This window comes from Zootoca vivipara, chromosome 6, assembly GCF_963506605.1.
Source record: "Zootoca vivipara chromosome 6, rZooViv1.1, whole genome shotgun sequence".
NCBI classification, from domain to species: domain Eukaryota; kingdom Metazoa; phylum Chordata; class Lepidosauria; order Squamata; family Lacertidae; genus Zootoca; species Zootoca vivipara.
This window is the reverse complement of record NC_083281.1, coordinates 982133-1010030: the sequence shown is the minus strand read 5'-3', so window position 1 is coordinate 1010030 and position 27898 is coordinate 982133. Positions and strand designations below refer to the sequence as shown.

Genomic DNA, 27898 nt, shown 5'->3' with positions numbered 1-27898 from the left:
GCAGAACTGAATCATGTGTTGGGATTTGGCAGGGCAGAATGATAGTCCCCGTGAATGAATGATAATGAATACAGTCAAACCTCGGTTTACACCTACCTCAGCGAGCGACCGCTTCGGGGAGCGACTGCCGCAGACCCGGAAGTGTTTACATCCGGGTTCCGCAGCGTCGGATGCGCAGACGCGATCTGCGCAGCTCGCGCATGCGCATAAGTGATCTGCGTAGCGCGTGTGCAGAAACGATCCGCGCAGTGCGCGTGTTCACTAGAAGCTCTCTATTGGCGCTTCACGCACGCGCAGAAGCATACCTTCGGCGAGCAACCGCCTCCGTGGAACGGATTGCGGTTGCAAACCGAGGTACCACTGTATAAGCAGACGTTTTCGGGAAAGAGCCATTATCTTCTTCTCCTTTTGCTACTACAAGCTGAATAAAGAGCATGAGTGTATTTCCCATTCCCACCACCCTTCTGAGCAATACCCCTCCCCACCCTTTCACCATATATAAGGGTCTGGTGACTTCTGCTTCAAAGTATCTGAAGAAGTGTGCATGCACACGGAAGCTCATACCAATGACAAACTTCGTTGGCCTCTAAGGTGCTACTGGAAGGATTTTTTTATTTTGTTAGGTAGTTCTGTTCTTATAATTCTCAAAATAATTTACCTACTTTTGTGGCCCCTCTACCTCTTTCCTACCTCTGTGGCCCCTCTAACCCTTTCCTACCTCTATCTTCCCTTATGGCCCTTTCCCTACCCAGAACCCATCACTATTTACCGTACCTCTGTGTCCGTGTGTGTCACTCTTCCCTTTTCCTATCTCCCTCTCCCTTGCGACTCCACCCCCTTTCCTACCTCTCTTCCCGCTCCCTCCCTCCTCTCTCTACTGCTCCCCTCTGGCCGGGCCCACTCTAGCCTTCTCCTTCTCTCTTCTTTCCTCCCTCCCATCCGGGGCTTTTTTCCTCGGTCCGGTCCCTTTCCCCTTCCGGCCGCCTCCCTCATCCCCTCGCCAGAAAGGTTCCGCTTCCCCTCCCTTTGCTTTCCCCGCCCAGCCTGAGGACGTTGAGCGACGTGCTGCGTGCTGACGCGAGAGCGCGCGCGCGGCCGCGGGGCTGAGGGGAGGCGGAGGCGCCCCAACATGGCGGCGGGGGGCGGCGGCGGCGGCGGCCGGGGGAGCAGCGGCGGGGGGCCCAGGATGGGGGGCAGGATGGGGGGAGCGGCGCCCCCCACCTCGGAGAAGCTCCCCGTCCACGTAAGTCTGGGGGGGAGGGGGCCACCCCCACACATAGGAGGGGGGCCTTTAACACCCCCCCACACAAAAAGACCCCCCAATATGGGGTGGGGGTGGGGTCTCCCCCCTCCTGCAGGGGGGGCGAATGGGCACAGAGACACCCCCCACCCCACCCTCTCCCCTCCTGCAGCTCTTGCTAGAGGAAAGATACCCCCCCCTCAAGGGAGGCTGCATCCTCAGGCATGGGCAGGAAAAGAGCTTAGCACAAAAATCCCCCCCCCCAAAAAAAAGAAAGGAAGGAAAAAGGTTTCCTTACCTCTCCTCCTCCTCCTTTGCAAAGGGGGGCAAATAAGGATGGAGACGAGTTTTTTTGCACTCTTCCCCACGCCAGGAGAAGTTTGCAAATAGGTCTTGACAACCACCATGTAGCTTGGCTTTTTTTGTTTTTTGTGTTTTGATGTGGTGTTTTTATAGGTTGGGCTGCCCCGAGTATAGTATCTTCTTCTTCTTCTTCTTCTTCTTCTTCTTCTTCTTCTTCTTCTTCTTCTTCTTCTTCTTCTTCTTCTTCTTCTTCTTCTTCTTCTTCTTCTTCTTCTTCTTCTTCCTGGATGTATGCATTAGATGACTCCCCCCACCCCCATTGAGTATATTATTATTACTAATAGCTGCATGCCTAGATGACCCCATCCAATTGAGTATATTATGATTGTTATCATTATTGTTATGATAAATAATAGCTGCATGCATTAGATGACCCCCACACCCATTGAGTATATTATTATTATTATTATTAATAGCTGCATGTGACCCCATTCAATTGAGGATATTATTATTGTTATTGTTATGATAAATAATAGCTGTAGACCACCCCCACCCCATTATCATCTTCTTCTTCTTCTGATAAATAATAGCTGCATGCATTAGACCAACCCCATTGCAGACCTCCTTGCAAAAGCCCCTTTCCTTTCTTCCCCAAACACCCCCTCCCCTCCTTTGCATTATATTGCTGTATGGAAACACCCCCAGCCTAAAACTTCCCTCTCTCCAGTTTTTTGTTTCATCCGTTGATGATAATAATAATTGTTATTACTATATGCCACCCATCTGACTGAGTTGCCTCTCTGGGTCGCTTCCAGCAAATTACAAAACATTAAAACATTGGTAAAACATCATACCTTAAAAGCTTCCCTAGTGTATCCCAGTCCCTTTTTGGTAGATAAATGCATTTATCTAACAGAGGTAGAATAATAGAATTGTAAATTTGCAAGGGCCATCCAGTCCAGCCCCCTGCAATGCAGGAAACTTTTGCCAAACTCAGGGCTCGAACCCACAACCCTAAGATTCAGACTCTCTTGGGAAACCTTTGAACTCGCCTCTCACTTTCTCCTTTCTTCCCAATGGTTTGCATTATGGGTAATAGATGCAGGCGTTAACTGGCACCCCCCAACCCTCCTTTCTTTGCCTTCCCCCCCCCCCAAGTTCCTCTCCATTGCTTTGCATCCACCTTAGATCCCCTGAAATTAATGGAACCATTAATTTCAACGGTGCTACTCTTGAGTATTAGCTGTTTGGGGTGCACCCAAATTATGAATACCCGCATTAAAGGACACTCATTCGCGAAGCTTCCTCTCTGGCTTCCTCCAATACCACTTGGAAATTCAGCTTTCAAGTAATAAAAAAAAAAGGGGGGGGAATACCTTTAATTAGATATGGCTAAATGTTGTGTCCACGCATACATGGAATTATTTCAATTCATTCCCCTATGGAGAACTCTGTGTTTGAAACAGTTGATGGGGACATATTGTGGTTGTTGCTGTTAAACATATACAGTAAACCTATAATTTACGTGGGAAGTTGCGTTCTGGGGGGTGGCGGTCAGGCCCCAAGCCAAACTGCATATAATCAGGATGCATAGGGGCTCAAGGGTGGGTGGGATTGCCAAGGGGGGGGGAGGTTATTGGGCTGGTGTTTTTATTTTGATTATGTATTTTGTGGTTTTCTAGTCTGATTTTGTTCTGTGTATCACCCTGAAACCTGTGGGTATAGGGTGGTATAATAATAATAATAATAATAATAATAATAATAATAATAATAGTAATAATAGTAATAATAGTAATATAATCTCCCCTCCCATGGAAACCCACCCATTTTCCACCCCACTTTTTATTTATTTTGTAGTTTTTGCGGTTTTTAATTAATAATTAATAAAGATTGCGCATATAGCTGAATTATGCACAAGTCGAACGTGCGCCAATTGGGGGATGACGCGTTTAAAACGTTGGGTTCCCCCCCCCATCAGTCTTTCCATTTAACTTTATTTTTCACATTGTAAATCCCCTCTGAAGGCCTGGCCCCACTTTCCTGGGAGTAAGGCCCACTGAACTCAGTAGGACCTGCCGCAGAGTAGGCACGGCTGGGGCCGATCTGCAAAAACGCCGATCCAAATAAATACAGTCGCGGGAGAACTGATTCCGGACCATAAAGAATAAGAGATTTTCAGTCGAGGGCACATAGATCTATTTCCTCCCCCCCCCCCACTTCAAAATGCAGATGTAGCTGCAGAGAGCAGAGCGATTTATCTGCCAGCTTCCTGCACATTTAATCTGGATTACTTCCAGACCAATCCTGCGAGCACTTACTCAGCAGTCTGTGGCCGCCATAGAGTGGGGCTTGCTTGGTGAGGATTTGTGGGTGAGGATTTGCAGCCTTGTAAGAGGGGGCTGGGGGGGGGCAAAGAGGCAGGTTCGGTTTGGGCTCAACCGGGAAGGGGGAGCCGAAGCCTAGTGGGGGGCTGCGTTTCGGGGTCTCTGGACCCATAAAAGGGGGCGCCACCCCACAGCCCTGTTTGAAAGCGGAGGGTGCTGTTGCTATCAGGAATCTGCCTCCCCTCCCGCTTCCCTCCCATCAGCAGTGTGGCCTACTGGTTAGAGCAGACACACACCCAGACTCGGCCCTCCAGCTGTTTTGGGACTACAGCTAGGGATGATGGGAGTTGTACTCCCCCAAACAGTTGGAGGGCCGAGTCTGGGGGTGCCTGGCTTAGAGTCTCCAACTAGCACCTGAGAGGCCAGACGTTGCTGTGTTTTAACTTCTTGAGCGGCTGGGGTTAACCCAGTCAGATAGGCAGCATATAAGTGACAAATTATTATTATTACCCCTACTCAGCTGACTGGGTAGCCTTGGGGGTGAGTCACTGCCTTCTAGCCTACCACAGGGTTGTTGTGAGGATAAAAATAATAATAATAATTTTCTCGGAAATGGACGTGCCTCATTTTATACCCCTCCTCAAACCTCCTTCCTGCTTGAAAATGTCCCTTGCTGGCTCCAGTCCTACCCTGCGACCTTCTGCCTGCAAAGTCCTTCCCCTAAGATTCTAGTCCTCATGCTTCTGAATTATTATTATTATTATTATTATTATTATTAAAAGTTATTGGGGTTTTGTGTGTGTTACAAAGCAAACCGACGATGCTACTCAATTTAAAGGGCTGATCTAAACGGGAAGCTAGTCGGACCGAACGCCGGCCCACCTTGCTCGGTGCTGCCTACATAGGCCAGCAGCAGGGGCTCGCCAGGGATTCGGGCGGGGGTACCGGGGGGGGCGCTGTTGGAGGCTGAACCCGCACCCAGAGCCTCAGAGCCACGGGGAGGGCTGCTTGCGAGCAGCCACCTCTGCCTTCCCTTAAAATAAATCTCCCGCAGGTCGAGGACGCCCTCTCCTACCTGGACCAGGTGAAGATCCGCTTTGGCAGTGACCCGGCCACTTACAATGGATTCCTGGAGATCATGAAGGAGTTCAAGAGCCAGAGGTAACATGTTCAGAAGGGGTCCAGGCCCCTTCTCCCCATCTTTACTCAGCCCCCCAAACCCAGGAAGCTTCCTGGCCGGCGGCGGATTTTGACATCTTCAAACAAGATGACAGGGAGAATCTGAAAGCAGCGTGACCAGAGGTTCTTGAAGGATTGGACTAAATTGGAGAAACATTTGAAAGACAATTGTAAACAAAAAATTACGCTTGTAGAGGTGAAACTTGGAAAATTAGAATATCATCGAAAAGTGCATTTATTTCAGTAACGCAACTTAAAAGGTGAAACCAATATATGAGATAGATGCATGACATGCAAAGCAAGATATGCCAAGCCTTTATTTGTTGTAATTTTAATTATTTGTCGTTAGGCGGGTCAATTATAAATGGAATGTCATAGCGATGTTTATTTTTGTTTACTTTTGTATTATTGTAACTATTTGTTTGATTCCTGTGGAATTTCCAAAAGAAAGCATTTATAAAAATTAAAAGAAAAAGAAAAAATAATAAGTTGCATTACTGAAATAAATGTACTTTTTGACAATATTCAAATTTTCTGAGTTTCACCTGTATATGAAACAGGAAAAAGTTAAAAGAGTAAAAAATGATCATTGTTTTTTTAAAGTAATAGTGAATTACGGATACAGGTGGGTAGCCGTGTTGGTCTGAGTCGAAGCAAAATAAAAAAAATTCCTTCAGTAGCACCTTAAAGACCAACTAAGTTTTTATTTTGGTATGAGCTTTCGTGTGCATGCACACTTCGTCAGAATTACGGAATACAAGAAGAAGTTAGGATGAGTGGAAATCTTTAGGCGTGGCTGAGGGAAGTCCAAAAAGATTGTTTAAGATGTGAAGGAATGTTAAATGATGTATGGAATGTATGCAAAAACTTAATAAAAATATTTATTAAAAAAAAAAGAAACCGGAGGACGGAAACGAGAGGAATCGGAGTCGGGCTTCCTTGCCCACCCTCATTTGGGGTCCTGCCTCGGTCCTAACCATGGTGGATTTGATTTAAATCAAATTGATTCAAATCGTTAGTCAGTAAGGCTTGATTTACATCATCATCGTTATTTTTTTTTTTTACAGAAAGACTCATTCTTGCTGGTATTGTCTTAATATTTACAGATGAAGTTTTTGTTTTTGGAATCATCAATTTTCAGAGTCGTTTTTACAGCCCTTCTCAAAAATTACCAATTTGGTTCTACTGTTAGAAATACATAGACAGAGAATTATGAAATTATGGTGAGGTTTAATAAGTTAACTCAGTGCTCCCCACCCCACCCCAAATGTTTTAGGGGAGCTCTCATTTTCCTACTCATATTGAAATACTGCCCCTCAATGAGGCCCAAACTAGATTCACAAAATGTTTAGGGGTATGCGTCCCCCCCAGGGGAAAAAAAACACTGAGTTAACTGTTTACATTTGGAAAACGTTTCTGCTGTACTTTATTGGAAGGAGAAAAACAATCATTTCCTTAATAGCAATTTGAACAAAAATGACGACGTTATAGCCTATGTATCCATGTTTGCTAACTGATGTGGCTAAACAATTTTTTTTTAAAAAAATCGCTTCCTTAGTAACAATTTAAACAATTTATTTAACTGAAACAATGTTATAGCATATGTATCCATGTTTGTTAACTGATGTGGTTATACAATTAAAAAAAACTTAGGCCGAGTTTTCGCGCCCATGAAAAGCTTAAAACAAATCCTTCTTTCCTGACGAATAGCCTTTGGACTACCGTGTTTCCCCTTTTTTAAGACACCGTCTTATAACTTTTTCCCCTCAAAAAAACACACAGTGGCTTATTTTCAGGGGGTGTCTTTTTTTAAAAAAAGTGCTGGTACAACTGGGACCCACTGGCTCAGGACGCTCGGTGCTCTCTTCTGCGCGCTGCTGGGCGCGTTGTTGGCGCTGCCAGTTCCGAGCGCCTGCAGGGTGGGGTGGGGGTGGCAGTGCTTTAAACCCCCAACCCTGTAGAAAGCAATGGAAGTTATGGACCGTAACAATCCTTAAGAGGCGCAGGTCTTAAAAAACCCCTGGTATCACCCTTGAAGCACAGCCTTCCAAAGTCAGGGGGGAAGAGGTCTGTTTAGACAAAGGAAAGGATCGGGGGTGATTCTGTGCCCTGGGACCCTCAGAACTACTTTAAAAATCCCAACCTGGGGGGGGGGTCAAATAGTGAAGCCCCATAGCCCTGTAGCAACAGAAGGCACATTCTGAAGCACCCAAGCTGTTCGGTTCCATAAAAAATCCAGGAATTGTAAAATTAACAACAATAATGGGGGGGGCACTCTATCCAAAGAGTTAAGAAGGAATGGGAAAGTGTTGAGTTATATATGGAAAAATATGGAAAGGAAAGTTAGTTAAAGATAAAAAATAAATAATTATCGCAAGGGAAAAAATAACATCATAAAGGGTAATAATATTAAATATAAAATAGACAACACAACAGAAAAAGCAATGAGATCGCACAGGAGTGAGGGAAGTGGGGAGAGAGGGAGGGGGGTAAGGAATGGAAGGAGGCAATGGTTGGAGGAGGGTATAGGGGGATGAATTAAAGGAAAATTAAGACTGAGAAGCGCATGGTTTTTGTTTTTTAAAGATGCAAAGGCTTGCAATCAGCCAAAGTATAGAGCCCAACTTCCAGGAGACTGCGATCTACTTGCGGATTTATAAACTGGAAGTGATCTACCCCCGTTTTATTGGTGTTCAGGTCAGAGTTGTTTTTAGAGAGAGGAAATATCCCATTTTTGAGGTTAAAGTAAAAGTTCCTGACCTTTTTTTTATAATGAGGAAATGCTGCTAAAACTCCGTTCTTCATTCCACGAAGGGGAGAGGGGGCGGGGCCGGGTGCTCAAAGACAAAAGAAATAGAAAAGGAGATAGCGATCAAATGCAGCCTCCTGGGGATCGATGCAGCCGCCGGGAGAGGCAGGGGCTGCAGCCGAGTGCTGCTTCGCAAACAAACGGGGGAAAGTGCTTAGAACCCAGAGAATCCAGCTGAAAAACACGAAGCAGCAACAGCAATTGCACACACACCATCCCAAGCCAGCACAGTAACCAAGTCCCAAAAGCAAGAAAGGACTCAGCAAACACTGCTGCGGCCGGCGTTGCTGCTGCTGACTCGGGGAGCTCAGTGCTCTCTTCCACACAGCGCCTATCACTATGGCTTATTTTCGGGGTACGGTTTATATTTCTCAAATGCTTAGAAATGCTGCTATGGCTTATTTTATGACTACGCCTTAAAAAGGGGGAAACACGGTATAATGTAACTTGAATAGAAAACCTTTAGAAATGTTTTTCCTCCAAAAGGATTTTGTTTTAAAAATCCGATTTAAACAAAAAATTAAAATAATTTTACTTTATTTTATTTTTTAAAAAATCATTGTGTTTTTTTTATCCACCCTGCTCCTAACCCCACCCCCCTTGTCTTCAGCATTGACACCCCCGGCGTCATCCGGCGTGTCTCACAGCTGTTCCATGAGCACCCCGACCTCATCATCGGTTTCAACGCCTTCCTCCCTTTGGGCTACCGGATTGAGATCCCCAAGAATGGGAAGCTGAGCATCCAGTCGCCTCTGGCCAGCCAGGTTAGACCAGGAAGCGGGCTTGGGGTTTTTTGGACCATTTCCACTCGTTTCTACGGGGAGATTTATCCCCCCCACCTGTTTTAAAAAAATCTTTTTTTATTCAGTTTTACACTACGCATTTAAATTCAAGCAGTAGACATACAGGTGAAACTGAAAATTAGAATATCGTCGAAAAGTGCATTTATCTCAGTAACGCAACTTAAAAAGGTGAAACCAATATATGAGATAGATGCATGACATGCAAAGCAGGATATGCCAAGCCTTTATTTGATGTAATTGTAATTATTTGTCGTTAGGCGGGTCAATTATAAATGGAATGTCATTAATGAAATGTCAAAGCGATGTTTATTTTTGTATTATTGTAACTATTTGTTTGATTCCTGTGGAATTTCCAAAAGAAAGCATTTGTAAAAATTAAAAGGGAAATAAAAAATAATAAGGTGCTTTACTGAAATAAATGCACTTTTTGACAATATTCTAATTTTCCTAGTTTCACCTGTAATTATCAGCATTTAGGATTCCCTGAATCTTTAGACCAGGGGCCAGCAAACTTTTTCAGCAGAGGGCCAGTCCACTGTCCCTCAGACCTTGTGGTGGGCTGGACTATATTTTGAAAAAAAAATAAATGAACGAATTCCTATGCCCCACAAATAACCCAGGGATGCATTTTAAATAAAAGGACACATTCTATTCATGTAAAAACATGCTTATTCCTGGACCGTCTGCAGGCCAGATTTAGAAGGCGAATGGGCCGCATCCAGCCCCCGGGCCTTAGTTTGGGGACCCCTGCTTTACACTCCCCTCCACCCTTCCATGGTTAACCATTTTCAGTCTTTTTCAACTGCCCCATGTATTTTCTCTTATTTTTCTTAAGTAGTCCAATTTTTAACTTAATTTTCAATACATTACAAGCATTACTTGTAATAGAGGGGCCACAGAGGTAGGAAAGGTATAGAGGGGCCTTAATTTTAAATACATTACAAGCCCTTCTGCACGCCAAGCAGGTGCTCCCTTGCTGTGCTTTGAAGGCCCTTGGAAGCTCTGCTCAGACCCATCTCAGCTAGAGGTCGGCAAACTATGGTCCGCGGGCCAAACTAGCCTTCTAAATCTGAAAAAATTGTCTTTTCCTCCCTAAAAAAACTAAAAAAAGCTTTGACCTGAACCCCAAAATGTAGTCCAGCCCCCCAAAGTCTGAGGGACAGTGAACCTGCTGAAAAAGTTTGCTGAAAAAGTTTGTCTCCGCGCAGGACGAGGAGCAGCTGGCACGGGGGGCAGAGGAAGGGGCAGGTGGGCATCAGAGCTTCACAGTTGGAAGGGACCTTGGGGTCATCCAGCTCAGCCCCCCTTCAACATGGGTGCAAGGCAACGAGGACCATCCAGGCGGAAGGGCAGCTGCTTTCGCCCCCCGCCCTGTGCTCAGCTGCCCCTGACACCCGGCTCCCTCTCTCTCCATCTCTCCACCTAGGTGTCCCTGGACCCCGTCCAAAGTCCCCTCTCTGGCTCCGGCCTCATCCTGCACTACTGCCAGGAGAACGCCCACAACCACGGCGACTGCCCGGAGGACTTCTGCCACCAGCAACCCCAGCAGCAACAACAACAGCAGCAGCAGCAACAACAGCCCTGCAAGGACGACTGCCGGCTGCAGGTGCCTCTGGAGTCGGACTCGGTGGAGTTCAACAATGCCATCAGCTACGTCAACAAGATCAAGACCCGCTTTCTGGACCACCCTGAGATCTACCGGTCTTTCTTGGAGATCCTTCACACGTACCAGGTGAAAGCTCTCCTCTCTCCCCATGGCGTTCAGGGGTCAGGAAACAAAAAAACCCAAAACACAACCCTGCTTGGTGTACGGGGTGGGGCTGTGGGCTGCCTCACCCTACCTGGAATAAGCTGCCACCATTTTATTTTATTTTATTTTATTATTATCATTTCATTTCCACAGCAAACACTACATACAAAAAGCAAAAAGAAAGATAATCTAATCTTACGTTAGATATTCTTAGACTTAAGAGAGCTGTTGCAATATACGTAGTTAAATGGTCAGGAAATCTAGGATAAATGTGTATTGTATAAAAGAAATAAAAGGAGAGAGAGAAAAGAAAGAGAAGGGGGGGGGAAGAGGAATAAAGAAAAATGCACAATGATGAAACCGAAAAATTAATAAAACTAAAACTACCTGTTGAACAAAAAGCAGTATTTAGTAAATTCAAACCAGTACCAGGGTATTCTGTTCGCATTGGACTGGATCCCTTTTTAATTTGTTGGTTTGTTGACTTCTGCCTGCTCTTTGCGGTTTCAATTCAACCACTTCCGTTTCTGATCTGTATTTAATTATTTGTCTCTGTTTTGGGAGACCTCTGTCTGCGAAATTAACCTAAGCACAACCAAGTGTTCTGGTTGGAACCGTATTTATCCAAGCAATTTTTTAAAAAAACCTTCCCATTCCTTCTTAACCTTATCTATCGATGGGTTTCTTATTAACCCGTGTCATTTTAGCAAGTTCTGAGTACTGCCCCCTTTTTCGTGTGCCCGTTTTGGGGGGTGGGTGGGCTGCCCCCCTTGCCTCCCCTGCTCTGCCCGCAAGCCCCGCCGTTGACGCCTCCTCCCGCCCCCCTCTCGCTTCTCAGAAAGAACAGCTGAGCACCAAAGGCCGCCCCTTCCGGGGCATGTCGGAGGAGGAGGTCTTCACCGAGGTGGCGAACCTCTTCCGGGGCCAAGAGGACCTGCTCTCCGAGTTTGGGCAGTTCCTCCCCGAGGCAAAGCGGTCTCTGGTACGTGGCAGGAGGGGGGCACTGACGGGCGGCTGGGAAACCCCTCTGAGACCACGGGGTTTTCCTTGGAAATAGTATCGGGGGCAAAGCCTGGGACCTCCTCCCTGCAAAGGAGTGGGGGTCCCCCTGCTGCTGCCCCTCGTCTCTCCCTCCCTCCCTCCTTCCCCTCCCCCCTCCACCTGCTTGCTGAGGCTCCTCCCCCTTTCTCCGCAGTTCACGGGCAACGGGCCCTGCGGCGCCAACAACATCTCCAAACTTGAGCACGAGAAGCACATGGAACACAGTAAGAAACGATCCAGGCCCATGTTGCTTCGACCCATGCCCGGCCCAGCCAAGGTATCCGAACGGGACACGGAGGTGGGTGGGCTGGAGGGGGGGGGTTCGAGAGGAGCCTGCCGGGGGGCTCAGGTTGGCCGCGCGGGGGGGGGGGTATGTCGATGTGTTATTTCCAGGAGGCAGGGGAGCCTGGCAAATTTCGGCGGGGTCCGCTCAGGGTTTGCAGGGTTTGCAAAATGCAGAAGCCTGCTTGCACCAGCCCACACATATGTGTGCCTCCCCCCCCCCCACAGAAGAAGATGAAGCTTCGGGGGACGAAGGACCTCTCGCTGGCCGCGGTGGGCAAGTACGGGAGCTTGCAGGAGTTCTCCTTCTTTGACAAGGTTGGTCGTCCGGCATGGAGGCCAGGGGTGTGTGAAAAGGCATGGACGGGGGGGGGGGCTTAGCGGAGGGCCCCTGAACCTCCAACCTGCGGTACTCTGCCAAAGGCGGAGAAAACAGACAAGCCTTTCCCTCCCCGAGACCCCAGAACAGTTGGTCAGGGCTTTTAGGGCGGGGGTGGGGTGGGTGGGTGTTTGCAGAATAGCTGTTTGCCGGGGGTGCTCTAGCTGCTGGGGGGGGGCAGGCCTAGGAAGCCCTCCCGGCTCTGCAATGCTAAGCTTCCAAGCGGGTGCTCACTGAGCTGCCCAGCCCGAAGTTGCCCCCCTCTCCCACCCCCGGCTGGTCCTTCTGCTCAGGTGCGGCGAGTCCTGAAGAGCCAGGATGTCTACGAGAACTTCCTCCGCTGCATCGCCCTCTTCAATCAGGAGCTGGTTTCGGGCTCCGAGCTTCTCCAGCTGGTCACCCCCTTTCTGGGGTAAGCGGGGCCGCATTGAGTTGTGGGGCTGTGGGGGGGTCCTCCCATCTCCCTTGGGGGAGGAAAGGCAGGCAGGGGCTAATCCCAGCAGCAGGGCAGAAGCACGCAGCTGCTTCTTGGTTGGCTTGGCGAGGAGGGAGGGAGGGATTTAGGGAGAACACTTCCCCCCAAATTTTTCAGTTTCCTTGTCATTTGTACAGGTGAAACTTGGAAAATTAGAATATCGTCGAAAAGTGCATTTATTTCAGTAATGCAACTTCTTCTTCTTATTTTTTAATTTTTACAAATGCTTTCTTTTGGATATTCCACAGTAATCAAACAAATAGTTACAATAATACAAAAATAAACATCGCTTTGACATTTCATTAATGACATTCCATTTATAATTGACCCGCCTAATGACAAATAATGACAACTACAACAAATAAAGGCTTGACGTATCTTGCTTTGCATGTCCTGCATCTATCTGATATATTGGTTTCACCTTTAAAGTTGCGTTACTGAAATAAATGCCCTTTTCGACGATATTCTAGTTTTCCGAGTTTCACCTGTATTTACGCATAGCAGGGAAGTGATGTCTCCGAGCAAATTCACACACCCCCACCTCAGTATATTTATTAACTATCTAGCGTAAGAAAGCGTCAAACCGGGAAATTGTGTCATTGATAACTTTAAGGTCGTTTAAAGGCATGTGAAATAAAGCAAAAGTAGGAGGCGGTAGCAGGAACTGAACCTTCAGGAACAAGTTTCCAAGCTGAGCATCTTATAAAAAGACTACATTTCTTGATAAAGTCACTGGCTCTCGCCAAATACGTCAGCTCAGTTTCTCGCCAAATACGTCAGCTCAGCTACGCATAAGATACCCCAGATATTCGCTCCCCCTTCTCCCCCATGCACACTTTTTACACGCAACAATTCTGCCCCTCGGTTAAGAAACGTTGCGTTCATTCCTGCCCCTCTGCTGGGGAGTTTCTTTAAGATATAGCAGAGTCCGCAGGCAAAAGGTAGCCAGTTCGGTGCCTCTCCCCTCCTCCCCTCCCGCAGGAAATTCCCGGAGCTGTTTGCCCAGTTCAAGTCCTTCCTGGGGGTGAAGGAGCTCTCCTTTGCCTCCCCAATGGCGGACCGCTCGGGGGACGGTGTCTGCCGCGAGATCGACTACGCCTCTTGCAAGCGCATTGGCTCCAGCTACCGGGCGCTGCCCAAAACCTACCAGCAGCCCAAGTGCAGCGGGAGGACGGCCATCTGCAAAGAGGTAGGCCGGGGGGTGGCCATCGGCGGAAAGCGGCAGCGGCGGGGCGTCCTGGCGACTCCCCTGGACTGAGGGCGGCTCCTCTCGCCCCCTGCAGGTCCTGAACGACACCTGGGTCTCCTTCCCCTCCTGGTCCGAGGACTCTACCTTTGTCAGCTCAAAGAAGACCCCCTATGAGGAACAGCTGCACCGGTGCGAGGACGAACGCTTTGAGGTGGGTGCCCCCAGCAACGCGGGCAGGTTCGGGGCCCTTGCTTGGGGCTGGGGAAGGACCTCCTGGCTCAATCCCTGGGAGGGTCAGGCTTCAGGGAAACTGTTTCCTCCCCCCCCCCTTTGGCCATGCATAACCCTTCAAAGCCCTAAACAGCCTCAGCCCAGTAGAGCTGAAGGAACGTCTCCACCCCGGACACCGGGGTCCATCTCCCGAGGGCCTTCTGGTGGTTCCCTCACTGCGAGAAGTGAGGTTGCAGGGAACCAAGCAGGGGGCCTTCTCGGTGGTGGCGCCCACCCTGTGGAACGCCCTCCCGTCAGATGCCAAGGAAATAAACAGCTACCTGACTTTTAGAAGACATCTGAAGGCAGCCCTGTTTGGGGAAGTTTTTAATGTTTGAAGTTTTATTCTGTTTTTAGTGTTCTGTTGGGAGCTGCCCAGAGTGGCTGGGGAAACCCAGCCAGATGAGCAGGTTATAATAATAATAATAATTATTATTATTATTATTATTATTATTATTACCACCAAAGCAATTATTGTCCCTTACCAGTTTAAGAGTGTTTAATGATACCAGCAAAAGAACAACGCAGCCATTATTGGAGTGAAGGTGCTCCCAATTAAGCTTTCTGCCTACTTCCTCCCGAATCATGCAATATTATGTCGCTCTTTGAGCATGCAAATTCTTTCCCTTTTTGAGCATGCAATATTCTTGCTGCTGCCGCCCGATACATAAACGAACTTTTGGTATATCCCTTTCCGAAATCCCTAAAAAGAGAAGATCTTTAAACATCTTTTTTTATCTCGTTATCTTGGGGTGTCTGGGGTCGCCACGAGGACAGGAAGCCGCCAAGTATGTTTTTCTCCCCGATGCTCCTGACGCGGGGCGCCCCCCCCATATCTCACATTGCCCGCTCTTCCCCCGCTCAGCTGGACGTGGTCCTGGAGACGAACCTGGCCACGATCCGGGTGCTGGAGAGCGTGCAGAAGAAGCTGAGCCGCATGTCCCTGGAGGACCAGGAGAAGTTCCGCCTGGACGACTGCTTGGGGGGCACCTCTGAGGTCATCCAGAGGCGAGCCATCTACCGCATCTACGGAGACAAGGCGCCCGAGATCATCGAGAGCCTCAAGAAGAATCCGCTCTCGGCCGTCCCCATCGTCCTCAAGAGGTGAGCCGTCCCTCCTCCTCCCCGGTAGGAGGGGGGGGGGCTCCCCATTCTGAAAACAACAGAAGCCATAAGAAATAAGTCAATAGATAATATTTCAAAAAAGAGTGGGAATGCCTCAGCAATTAATTAAGGAAAGCAGGTTCCACCTCTAAGATTTCGTTATGTTTGGAGTAACTCCGTAAATAGGGGCACATCGTTTCCTCATACCAAGATGAGGGGAAAATATTAAATACCGGGGAATTTTTTTAGTAAGATGAAATGAACTGTTACAAGGTAGATGGAAGTCCACCACATCACAATAAATAAAGTAAGGAGAGAGATTCAGTCCATAGGTAAAGGTATATATGAGAAAGGCCACGACACGACTGAATCCTATTGAATTGTATCTAACAGACGATGCTGATTGAATCTTTTTTATTTGCTTTTGTTACAGGTAGGTAGCCGTGTTGGTCAAAGCAAAATAAAAAAATTCCTTCAGTAGCACCTTAAAGACCAACTAAGTTTTTATTTTGGTATGAGCTTTCGTGTGCATGCACACTTCTTCAGATGCACTTGAAACAGAAGAGTCAGACCCTTATATACCGTATATACAGAGGGTGGTGGGGGTGGGTGGGAATGGGTGATGGGCTGATGGGAGTGGTAAACCTGTTGATGGCTGTTAATGACTGCTGATGACTGCAATAGGTCCTGCGGGGGGAAAGCAAAAGCTGAGGCGCTAAAGAAAGCTTGATCATGCATAATGAGATAAGAATCCTATGTCTTTGTTCATCCCAGGTGGCTCCATGGTTTTAAGCTTGGTAATGAGTTCCAATTCAGCAACTTCTCTTTCCAGTCTGTTCTTGAAATTTCTCTGTAATAAAACAGCTGCTTTGAGATCTTGTATAGAATGTCCTAGGAGATTGAAGTGTTCTCCTACTGGTTTCTCTGTCTTGTGGTTCCTGATGTCAGATTTATGTCTATTTATCCTTTGGCGTAGGGTTTGGCCTGTTTGTCCAATATAGAGAGCTGAAGGGTACTGTTGGCATTTGATGGCATACACAATGTTAGAAGATGAGCAATTAAATAGTCCTGAGATGGTATGTTGGATGTTGTTGGGGCCAGTAATGATGTTGTCCAGGTGTTGTTGTTTAGTCGTTTAGTCGTGTCCGACTCTTCGTGACCCCATGGACCATAGCACGCCAGGCACTCGTGTCTTGCACTGCCCCCCGCAGTTTGGTCAAACTCATGTTCGTAGCTTCGAGAACACTGTCCAACCATCTCGTCCTCTGTCGTCCCCTTCTCCTAGTGCCCTCAATCTTTCCCAGCATCAGGGTCTTTTCCAGGGAGTCTTCTCTTCTCATGAGGTGGCCAAAGTATTGGAGCCTCAGCTTCACGATCTGTCCGGGTGTATGTGGCAGCAAAGTTGGCATCTGGGTTTATTGCAGGCTCTGGTACCAGTGTCCATGTTAAGTCTGGTGGTTGTAAATAAAAACTTAGTTGGTCTACTGAAGGTGCTACTGAAAGAATTTTTTTATTTTATTTGTTTTTGTTATTCTTTGTTTTGTCTTTTTCTGTTCCCTTCTTCTTTTTGCACATGTTGAGATGAAAGATTTTTTTGAAGTCTGATATTATTTGATCCACATCGAAGTTACCAATGTATGCATTTTGTTATTTATGTATTTATTTGTATATTTTAAAAACCGGGGGGAAAGGAGGGGGGTGCCTGGGTTGCGCTTGGCTCCCGCGTCTTCCCGCAGCCTCACCTTCGCCTCCTCCTCCTCCCCCCCCCATTCTGCAGGCTGAAAGCGAAGGAGGAGGAATGGCGGGAGGCCCAGCAGGGCTTCAACAAGATCTGGCGGGAGCAGTACGAGAAGGCCTACCTCAAGTCCCTCGACCACCAGGCCGTCAACTTCAAGCAGAACGACACCAAGGCCCTGCGCTCCAAGAGCCTCCTCAACGAGATCGAGAGCGTCTATGACGAGGTGAGTACAGGATGGGAGACACCTGGCTTGAGAGCAGTACATGTGAAAAGGACCTAGGAGTCTTGGTAGACCACAAACTTGACATGTGTCAACAGTGTGATGCAGCAGCTCAAAAAGCCAATGCAATACTGGGCTGCATCAATAGGAGTATAGCATCTAGATCAAGGGAAGTAATAGTACCACTGTATTCTGCTCTGGTCAGACCTCACCTGGAGTATTGTGTCCAGTTCTGGGCACCACAGTTCAAGAAGGAGACTGACAAGCTGGAACGTGTCCAGAGGAGGGCAACCAAAATGGTCAAAGGCCTGGAAACAATGCCTTATGAGGAACGGCTTAGGGAGCTGGGTATGTTTAGCCTGGAGAAGAGAAGGTTAAGGGGTGATATGATAGCCATGTTCAAATATATGAAAGGATGTCATACGGAGGAGGGAGAAAGATTGTTTTCTGCTGCTCCAGAGAAGCGGACACGGAGCAACGGATTCAAACTACAAGAAAGAAGATTCCACCTGGAATTTGCTGCCAAGGAGTGTGGTGGAGTCTCCTTCTTTGGAGGTCTTGAAGCAGAGGCTTGACAGGCATATGTCAAGAATGCTTTGATGGTGTTTCCTGCTTGGCAGGGGGTTGGACTGGATGGCCCTTGTGGTCTCTTCCAACTCTAGGATTCTATGATTCTAGGCTTCCCTACTTGCATGGGAAGCTTCAAGAGTCGGCAGCGGAAGCGCCTGCTGGAATCTCCGGTGGCAGGGAGTTCCACAGGACAGGGCGGATGAAACCAGAGACTCAGTTTCTCGCCGTCAGACAGGGCGGTCTCAGCAATCGAGCTGTGCTGGGAGAGCTCGGTTGCCCCCTGAGTCGCTCAGGGCTTTGCAAACTGATGGAGAGGAGCTTGGCCGTGCCTTGGTTGTAGGTGGGGCAGCCATTGCAAGGTTTTCTAGGGGCAGCTAGACTGATGACTGGGAGCGGCCGTCAAGACCATATAACACTGGTCCTGAAAGGACCTACATTGGCTCCCAGTACATTTCCAAGCACAATTCAAAGGGTTGGTGCTGACCTTGAAAGCCCTAAACAGCCCAGTAGACCTGAAGGAGCGTCTCCACCCCGGACACCGGGGTCCATCTCCCAAGGGCCTTCTGGGGGTTCCCTCCTTGCGAGAAGAGAGGTTGCAGGGAACCAGGCAGAGGGCCTTCTCGGTGGTGGCGCCCACCCTGTGGAACGCCCTCCCATCAGATGCCAAGGATATAAACAACTATCTGACTTTTAGGAGACATTTGAAAGCAGCCCTGTTTAGGGAAGTTTGTAAATGTTTGGCATTTTATTGTGTTTTTTTAATATTGGGAGCCGCCCAGAGTGGCTGTAGAACCCCACCCAGATGGGCGGGGTATAAATAATAAAACGATTGTTGTAATCATTTCCTTAAATTGGGCCTTTTTTTGGTGTTTCTAAGCAAAGGTTCATCCCTTTACGCTAGAGGAAATTGTGCTTTTCGTTGTCGTCTTTAAGTCAGAAAGTTGTGACTTTAGAGGATAATACCTGCCTTTGCTCCATCTCTCTCTCTTTTTCAAACCTCCAGCACCAGGAGCAGCACTCTGAGGGACGGGGTGCCCTGAACGAGCCGCACCTCATCTTCGTCTACGAGGACCAGCAGATCCTGGAAGATGCGGCTGCCCTGGTGGGCTACTATGTCAAGCGTCAGCCCACCATCCAAAAGGAGGACCAAGCCACCATCTGGCAGATCGTCCACCGCTTTCTCCCCGACCTCTTCTTCTCGCAGCCGCCCGGCCACGAGCCCGCGCCCCCCACCCCGGAAGAGGTGCCCGAGGGCGGCAAGAGCAGCCCCAAGCGGCCCCCTGCCCCTCCTCCCCCGCCACCGGACGCCCGCGACTTGCGCAAAAGGGCTCCCCCGGCCGAGGACAAGTCGCTGCCCCCCTCCTCCTCCTCTGCCCCGGAGGCGGCCCACGAGCTGCGGAAAAGGACGCCCCCCACAGACGAGAAGCCCCCCGCCCCGGAGGGCCACGAGCTCCGCAAGAGGAATCCCCCTGCGCCCGCCAGGGAGAAGGGCGGCGGGGGCTCGGAGGGCCCGGCAGCGGCCGTAGCGGCCTCTCCCCCCACCCTAGCCACCACCCCTTCCTCGGCACGGCCGCGCCGCTCTCTGGACAACGTCTACGCTCTGTTTTTCGCCAACAACAACTGGTACTTTTTCCTGCGCCTGCACCAGACCCTCTGCTCCCGGCTGCTCAAGATCTACCGGCAGGCGCAGAAGCAGCTGCTGGAGTTCCGGGCGGAGAAGGAGAGGGAGAAGCTGCTCTGCGACGGCCGCAAGGAGAGGGCCAACGACCCGGCCATGGAGCTGCGCCTGAAGCAGCCCAGTAAGGAGGGCGGAGGGGAAGAAGGACTTCTGCGTCTGGCCAGGGAACAGGGAGGGGGGTGGCCCTTGGCTCCCGGCACCCAGCAAGGCCAGGGAGGGGGAAAGGGGGGTCACGGAGGAGGAGGAGGTGGGAAGTGGCCTCGCCCCTCGGTCCTCCTAGCTAGAGGTGGGCGGTAATGGCGGTTGTCCGAAACCGGTATGGCGCTCGCTCCCGTTGCGCTGGCGGCGGCTGGAGAGCTGCGACGTGTCACCAGCCATGATGATAATGCTAAGATAGGGTTGCCATATTTCAGGGGTGCCCAAACTTTTTCCAAAGAGGGCCAGATTTGATGAAGTGAACCTGCATGAGGGCCGACCAAAGTTCTTGAGGTTTTAAGGTTGCTGAGCTTTTTTTAGGATTTTACCCCAGGACATATACTGTCACGGGGGCCGGATATGCCTGCCATATTTCAAAAAGTCAACTCCTTTGCAAAATCTCCCCCCAAAGAGGAGCTTTTGATCTACATTCACCAAAACTTCCAACATTCTTGACATGGGTTCCCATACACCCTGGGTTTCCCCAGATGGTTTCCCCGGTTTTGGGGAAATCCTCCTTCACGCTATTCCCAGCTTTATATCAAAGCGATGTTCAGTAATCCATCGGACGCTTCTTGGTGGTTAGTGAAACCTCCTTCAAAACATTGATGTTGATATAAGCTGTTTTATAGCTATTGTGACTTTTTTAAACAGGACTGTCTAGCTCAGCCTTGGCCTCCCAGCCTCCAGTGCAGTCTCCTCCTGGCCATTGGAGGCCGCCATGCCCTCGTGCTTTCCTTAAAATTTTGTAAAATCGTTTTTTTGCAAGCCGTTGGCTTCCTGTGAAGCCGTTCATCAACAGAAGCCAAGGGGAGGAGGAGGGAAGAGGAAAAGCGTCTGCTCAGCCTACCACCAGATTTGGGACCTGCTCAGGGGCCCAGGGCAGCCTCTGGTTCAACCCGCAATTTGGCATTTCCTGGGAGGGCTGGGGAGAAGGACCCCTGAACCTGAGACCCTACTGCTGCCGGTCAGTGTAGGCAGCATGGAGCTAGGTGGGCAAATTGTCTGGCTACATAAGGCAGCTTCTTCTGTTCCTATTTATTCGTGAGGACTAGAACCTTAGCTTACCTTTGAGGGAAGAGCTGTCCCCGAGCAGTCGAGTGCGCGCAGAAGGTGCCCATTTCAATCTCCAGACACGGCTGGCAGCACACCCCTAAGTCTGAAACCGCCAATCCTGGAATTGTAGATTCGGAAGGGACCCCAATGATCATCTATCCCAACCCCCCGCAGGCACAGAATTCCTGACAGGGGGCTGGGGTACAGGAGCCCAGGTGGGCCGAGATGCTGGGCGTCCCATCTCGGCACCCCACAGAGGGGTTTTGTGTCTTGTTCGTGTGTGTGTGTGTGCGTTCTTGCCAGGTGAAGTGGAGCTGGAGGAATACTACCCGGCCTTCCTGGACCTTGTGCGAAATCTGCTGGACGGCAACATCGACCCCACCCAGTATGAGGACACCCTGCGGGAGATGTTCACTATCCATGCCTATGTCGGCTTCACCATGGACAAGCTGGTGCAGAACATCGTCCGGCAGGTACCGGCCGTCTCCCGGGGGGTGGTAGGGGGCACTTGTGATGGGCAGGGGTTGTGGGGGTCAGAGGTTGATAGCAGCGGGGCCCCTTGCCCTGCTCCACATGGAGGAAGGAAGACCTGAGGGTTTGAGGGGCCCCTGCCACTCTGCCTAGGACTAGGAATTTGCTAGCAAGGAGTGTGGTGGAGTCTCCTTCTTTGGAGGTCTTTAAGCAGAGGCTTGACAGGCATATGTCAAGAATGCTTTGATGCTCGGCAGGGGGTTGGACTGGATGGCCCTTGTGGTCTCTTCCAACTCTACGATTCTATGATTCTTTGATTCGAATCGCAGAATTGCAGCGTACATTTTTTCCGGCAAAGGGTGTTTTTTAAGGAGAGGACAGAAATGGTTGGGTTAAAAAGCTGACCAAAAGGTAGCGTTGCTATCGATTTACGACAGGGCGGAAGATTCGCAGGTTAGGAAGGACTTGCTCCCAAATTTATTGACATCTTCACGAATTATGATGGCCAGGAAGTGGGGAGGGGTAAGCAGAAGATGAAATGAAATAATGGTATAAAGAGGTGTGGGATATATAGCTATTAAGGATCTATTAAGATGTGCCATTAAGGTAAGGTGGGGAGAAAAGATTCTGAGGAGATGCAGAATTTGCCCTAATAATAATAATAATAATAATAATAATAATAATAATAATAATACTGAGCCTAGGGCTTGCCGATCGGAAGGTCGGCGGTTCGAATCCCCGTGACGGGATGAGCTCCTGTTGTTCGGTCCCAGCTCCTGCCAACCTAGCAGTTCAAAAGCACGTCAAAATGCAAGTAGATGAATAGGAACCGCTACAGCGGGAAGGTAAACGGCGTTTCCATGTGCTGCTCTGGTTCTCCAGAAGCGGCTTATAGTCCTGCTGGCCACATGACCCGGAAAAACTGTCTGCGGACAAACACCGGCTCCCTCGGCCTATAGAGCGAGATGAGCGCGCAACCCCAGAGTCGTCCACGACTGGACCTAACGGTCAGGGGTCCCTTTACCTTTACCTTTATATGAGGTAAACTTGGAGAGTCAAAATGGCTTCAGGATTGCTCTCCCGTACTATTCCAGGCACATGGTTCATATGTTAAGATATCTGCGTGTTTAAGAGTATTTACTCTATATTTGAGATCTTAAAATTCTTCTAACGTCCCCCTGGCTCCAGCTACACCACCTGGTGAGCGACGACGTCTGCCTGAAGGTGGTGGAGCTCTACCTGGGCGAGCGGAAGCGAGGGGCAGCTGGCGGCAACCTCTCGTCGCAGTGCGTCCGGGCAGCCAAGGAAACAAGCTACCAGTGGAAGGCGGAGCGGTGCATGGCGGACGAGAACTGCTTCAAGGTGCGGCAACCCCGCCCTCGACCCTCTGTGGCTCTACTTGGAGGGTCGGCCACGCCGGTGGGGCGGGGAGAGACCCCTTGAACGCTGGTGGCGGCGGGAGGATGGAGGGGGCGCCTCTTGTGGCTGGAGCGCCTGTGTGAACTCCGGCCTCGCCTCCCCGCAGGTGATGTTCCTTCAGCGGAAGGACCAAGTGATCATGACCATCGAGCTGCTGGATACGGAGGAGACCCAGACAGAAGACCCCCTGGAAGTCCAGGTGATTCCCCGCCCCCCTGTCCAAATTGCCCCACGGGCCGTGAGATCCCTCCCTGGCCGGTTGCGTCTGCCTTCAGGCGTCGCGTCCCAATGGGTGGGCCGCAAACCACAGCCAGCCTCCCTTGCGCTTCTCCGCTGCTGCTGGGAAGACCGAAAACAACAAGGACAACCATTTTATCATTTATACCCCACCCATCTGGCTGGGTTGGCCCCGGTTTAGCTCGGCAGCTGCAATCCCCGATTTGGTGTTGCATTACAGCCGCAAGCCCCAGTTTAGCATTGCAGACTCAACCCCCGGTTTAGCGCTGCATCTGCAATCCCCGGTTTAGCGATGCAGCCCCAAACCTTGGTGTAGTGTTGCAATTTCAATCCCCGGTTTAACACTGGAGCTTCAGTCTCTCGTTCAGCAGACTCACTCCCCGGTTTAGCACTGCGTCTGCAATCCCCGGTTTAGCCCTGCAGCCTCAATCCTTGGTTTAGCGTTGCTATTTCAACCCCCGGTTAAACACCGCAGCCACAACCCCCAGTTTAGCTTGGCAGCTGCCCTGGGACGGCAATTTGCTGCGCCCCAGCCAGCCTGCGCTTTGCCCGTGTCTTCCTGCTCCCGTTTGACGTGGGGTGGGTTAGTGCGGACCAAACCACAAACCCGGTTTGAACCAAGCTCGTGCCCCCATCTCCAAACCTCCAAGTTTTGCTCTCCCTTTTGCTTCCTGCCTTTCTCCCCTCCAGCACTTGGCCAACTACGTCGAGCAGTATGTGGGGGTGGAGGGGACCCCCAGCAGCCAGAACGAAGGCTTCCTCCTGAAACCCGTCTTCCTGCAGAGGTGAGGGACCCTCCGGTGCTCGAGGGGGGCAGCGGGTCCCGCTCCCGCCTCCAGAGCGGGGACTCCGGGGTGGGGGGCAAAGGTGGCAGCCCTCCCTCCCTCCTGCCTCTCTTCTGCCCCCCCAGGAACCTGAAGCAGTTCCGGCGCTGGCAGTGCGCCCAGGTCCAGGCGGCCCGGGACAAAGCCCGGGGGTCCTGGAAGCAGCTGGTTGGGGTGGAGAGCGCTTGCAACATGGACTGCAAGTTCAAGCTCAACACACACCGAATGCTCTTCGTCATGAACGCAGAGGATTACATGTACCGGCGGGGGGCCCTTGGCCGCGCCAGGCAGGTGGGTCTGGAGGGGTGCTGTTTTCATTTACCTTTACAGTGGCGGGTGGCGCTGCGGTCTAAACCACTGAGCCTAGGGCTTGCCGATCAGAAGGCCGGCTGTTTGAATCCCCGTGACGGGGCGAGCTCCCATTGCTCGGTCTGTGCTCCTAGCAGTTCTAAAGCACGTCAAAGTGCAAGTAGATAAATAGGTACCACTCCAGCGGGAAGGTAAACGGTGTTTCCGCGCTCTGCTCTGGTTTCGCCAGAAGCGGCTTAGTCATGCTGGCCACATGACCTGGAAAAACTGCGGACAAACGCCGGCTCCCTCGGCCAGTAAAGCGAGATGAGCGCCGCAACCTCAGAGTTGTCCGCGGCTGGTCCTAGCAGTTGGGGGTCCCTTTACCCTTTGCAGTGGTACCTTGGTTCCCAAACGGCTTGGCTCCCAAACAAATCGGCTCCCGAATGCAGAAAACCCAGAAGCAAGCGTTCCGGTTTCAGAACACTTTCCGGAAGCCGAACGCCCGACGCAGCTCCCGATTGGGTGCAGCCCATCGGAAGCCGCACCTCGGTTGTCGAACTGTTTCGGGAGCCGAACGGACTGCCGGAACGGATTCTGTTTGACAACCAAGGGACCACCGTATTAAATGTACATACAATTCTTTCATTATTATTCATTAAGTTTATATACCTGGAAGTCTCATGGCGGTTCACAGAAAAGATCACAACCTATTTAACAGGTCAGCAAACGTTTTCAGCAGGGGGCTGGTCCACTGTCCCTCGGACCTTGTGGGGGGCCGGACCTCTGAAAAACGTTCAAAAACCGGAACATTTCCGGGTTTTTGGCGTTCGGAAACCAAGGCATTTGAAAACCAAGGTACAGCTGTAAATACCCCGGGAGAGCATCCCACTGGCAGAGAGCCACCCTGGAAAAGGCCCTGTTCTGGACCTCTTGTAGAAGAGGCACTCGGAGGAGAAGGACCTTGGGTGGTGGGCTGAGCTCCAGCTCCCCGGCTCCAGGGGGCCAATTTCTGCCGGTGACCCTCTCCCCCTCCCCCTCTCTCTGGACAGGCACAGCCAAAGGTCTTGCTGCGCTACCACCGCCGCTTCGAGGCCTGGCACTTGGGCTGGTTGAGCCGGAACGCCGGGCGTGAGGCGTCCGAGCTGGTCCAGGACTGGCTGATGGGCGACGAGGACGAGGACCTGCTGCCCTGCAAGACCACCTGCGAGACGGTCAGCGTCCACGGCGTCCCCGTCAACCGCTACCGTGTCCAGTACAGCCGCCAGCCGGCCTCGCCCTGAACCCCCTCCCTCCTCCCCTCCAGTGGGGGGCGGGGGGTGTCCTGCTGCCAGCCCCCCCCCTGGTATTTATCCGACCAGCAGGTTTTTTTGCGGGGGGCAAGTGTCGTTTTCTCCGTTTGGTTTGTGACTTTCGGGACGGGGGGGGCGCCTCGTTTTGGGCGTCCTCCCCGCATGGTACAGGACGGACTGGAGGGGGGGGGTCTGCCCAGAGCTCTCCAGGCCTCGGAACTGCTTTGTTTTGGCCAGGGATAGGGGGGCAAGGACGTGAGCGGCAAGGAGGGACCTGGCAGACTGTTTCGGGTGCCCTCCCCGCGTGGCACTGGGAGGGCAGGGGTTCGGCAATGCCTCGGGCTGCTTTGATTTGGCAGGGGGTGGGGGGGAGGCAAGGAGGGACCCGGAAGACAAAACTCAGAGCCCCCGCCACCCCAACCCCCACCCCACCCATCACTGTGCGGTGAACACTTTCTAACGCGAGGCCTTGTGAGAAGTGTGGCCTTTTTGGTCCGGAAAACAAAGGTGTGCTCTTGTGTGTGTCTGGTCGGTTTGGGGGGGGGCAGGTGGCCGAGCTCACCTGGAAGGGGGGGGTCGTCTCCCACCGTGGGCACTTTGGACCATTCTGGCTGCGGATTTTGGGGAACGGGACGCCATCAAGGGGCTTCTCCCCCCGCCACCTCCAACACGCTCCAGGGGTTTATTTCTTGGGTCCCAAAGTGGGGGGAGGTTGTTGCGCTGTGTGGTTTCTTTGGGGGGGGGGGGCTTTGGTTTCTCTGTTTCCTTTGCGATATAATCTGGGGGGTGGGGGGTGCCGCTGTCCTTTTATTTCTCTCTCTCTGTGCCCCCCCCCCTCCAAATTTGGCCACGGAAGACACACTTGTGTGTGTGTGTGTGGTGTTTTGAGAGCCTGCCCCTCCCCTCCTCTCCCTCCTATCACTGCCAAGGAATGGAAGACTCCCCTCCCCTGGAACTTGATTGGTTCAAACCTTCTCCCACCCCCCACCCCCAAAAATATCAGACCCCCTCCACCCTCCTTGGACTCCAGGAAGGCTCCCCACCAATCCCCATATCTCCCCCCAACCACCTCTGTTCCTGCTGTTCTCCCAAGCGGGGGGGGGGGGAACCAACTGTGCCAAAATCTCTTTTAATGAAACGATGACTTAAATGGTAGCTTTGTGGCTTAACGTGTCATTTTTCTTTCCTTTTTTTTAATCGGGGGCCCATTGTGAGGTTTGGAGGGGGGGAGAGAGAAACCCTCCTCTACCCAGCCCCCTTCCTCCCCCCCCCCAACTCTGCCTACTGGCCATATTTCTTCATCCCATTGGTTTTTTTTAAAAAGAAATAAGTAAACTCAATTTAATTTATAATCTGGGCGGGCAAAGCGAGGTGCTAGCCAAGCCCCTATCTCTCCAAGGGGGGTGTCAGAAAGGCAACCGGGGTGGGGGTGGGGGTGGCTTCCGGAAGCCAGGGACGATCTATCCATAGCAGAGAACGTGAGAGAGGACGCTTCCGCTTTTTTCTTAAATTTCAATTTTTATTTTGTCTCCAAAGGATCTCTCTTCCTTCTCTTCTTCCTCGCCCCCCCTTCCCACCGCACCCCCCCCCGGCTTCCTTCCGCCTTTGTATTTGCTTTTGCCAACTATTTGAATGTAGTTTTTAAAAGAAATTATTTATTTGCACATCAAGTAAAAATAAAATATTAATTTTGAAAACGCCAGAGGCTCCCTTGTGTTCTTCCTTCCCCTGCAGGACAGGCGGCGGGGGCCCCGTGCGAGGAGCATAGGTCACCTGAGGGCCCCGTTCACCTTCTGGGGGCCGGGGTGCAAGAGGCAGATTTGTGCAGGGCACTGGGTGCGAATCCTCCCTCCTTTTTGTACAGTAGGGCTGGTTTTTGTACATCTTGGCGAGCAAAGAGGCATGAGCAGCGCTCAAGGAGGCAAATCCATTTAGGAGAGCTCCAATGGTGGCTACTGGCCCAATCTGGCAATCTCTTATAACAACAACAACAACAACAATTTTATTATTTATACCCCGCCCATCTGGCTGGGTTTCCCGAGCCACTCTGGGCGGCTTACCACAGAATATTAAAAACACAATCAAACACCAAACATTAAAAACTTTCTTAAACAGGGCTGCCTTCAGATGTCTTCTAAAAGTCAGATAGTTGTTTATCTCCTTGACATCTGATGGGAGGGCGTTCCACAGGGCGGGTGCCACCACCGAGAAGGCCCTCTGCGGGTGCCACCACCGAGAGGGTCTTCTGGCGGTTCCCTCCCTGGGAGAAGTGCCTGCCCTCACTTCTCCCAGGGAGGGAACCGCCAGAAGACCCTCGGGAGAGGGACCCCAGTGTCTGGGGTGGAGATGCTCCTTCAGGTCTACTGGGCCATTTCGGTCTTTCAAGGTCAGCACCAACCCTTTGAATTGTGCTTGAAAACGTCCTGGGAGCCAGGTACTGTCCATGTTCTCATTTCCAGCCGCCCATGTTCTCATTTCCAGCCCTCAAGGGGAGATGGGTTCCGCGTGCGGGTTCCCAGAGGGAGAACCTGATCTCTGCTCAGACAGGATGGGAGGACGGTTGTGAAGTTTGGGGGCGGGGCAGTGACCGTGAACCTTTCAGAGACCGAACCTTTCTGGACCAGTGTTATGTGGTCTTGGTGGCCGCTCCCAGTCCCCAGTCTAGCTGACGCATTCTGGATTAGTTGCAGTTTCCGGGTCACCTTCAAAGGTAGCCCCATGTAGAGCCCATTGCAGTAGTCCAAGCGGGAGATAACCAGAGC

At 50.9% G+C, this 27898-nt stretch overlaps 1 protein-coding gene across 1 annotated transcript; it reads left to right on the top strand.

Annotated features, from left to right (window-relative positions):
• The first annotated feature begins 1145 nt into the window (after positions 1 to 1145).
• SIN3B (SIN3 transcription regulator family member B) lies at positions 1146 to 26836 on the top strand. The gene is made up of 19 exons (XM_060276494.1): positions 1146 to 1243; positions 4922 to 5028; positions 8466 to 8619; positions 10085 to 10390; positions 11247 to 11390; positions 11604 to 11726; positions 11960 to 12049; positions 12404 to 12522; positions 13567 to 13774; positions 13869 to 13985; positions 14910 to 15148; positions 16926 to 17109; positions 18680 to 19475; positions 20909 to 21078; positions 22265 to 22438; positions 22602 to 22694; positions 23423 to 23517; positions 23643 to 23847; positions 24897 to 26836. Exons 1-19 carry the CDS (start codon positions 1187 to 1189, stop codon positions 25125 to 25127), a joined length of 3612 nt encoding a protein of 1203 aa, XP_060132477.1. The 5' UTR covers positions 1146 to 1186; the 3' UTR covers positions 25128 to 26836.
• The last annotated feature ends 1062 nt before the right edge of the window (positions 26837 to 27898 follow it).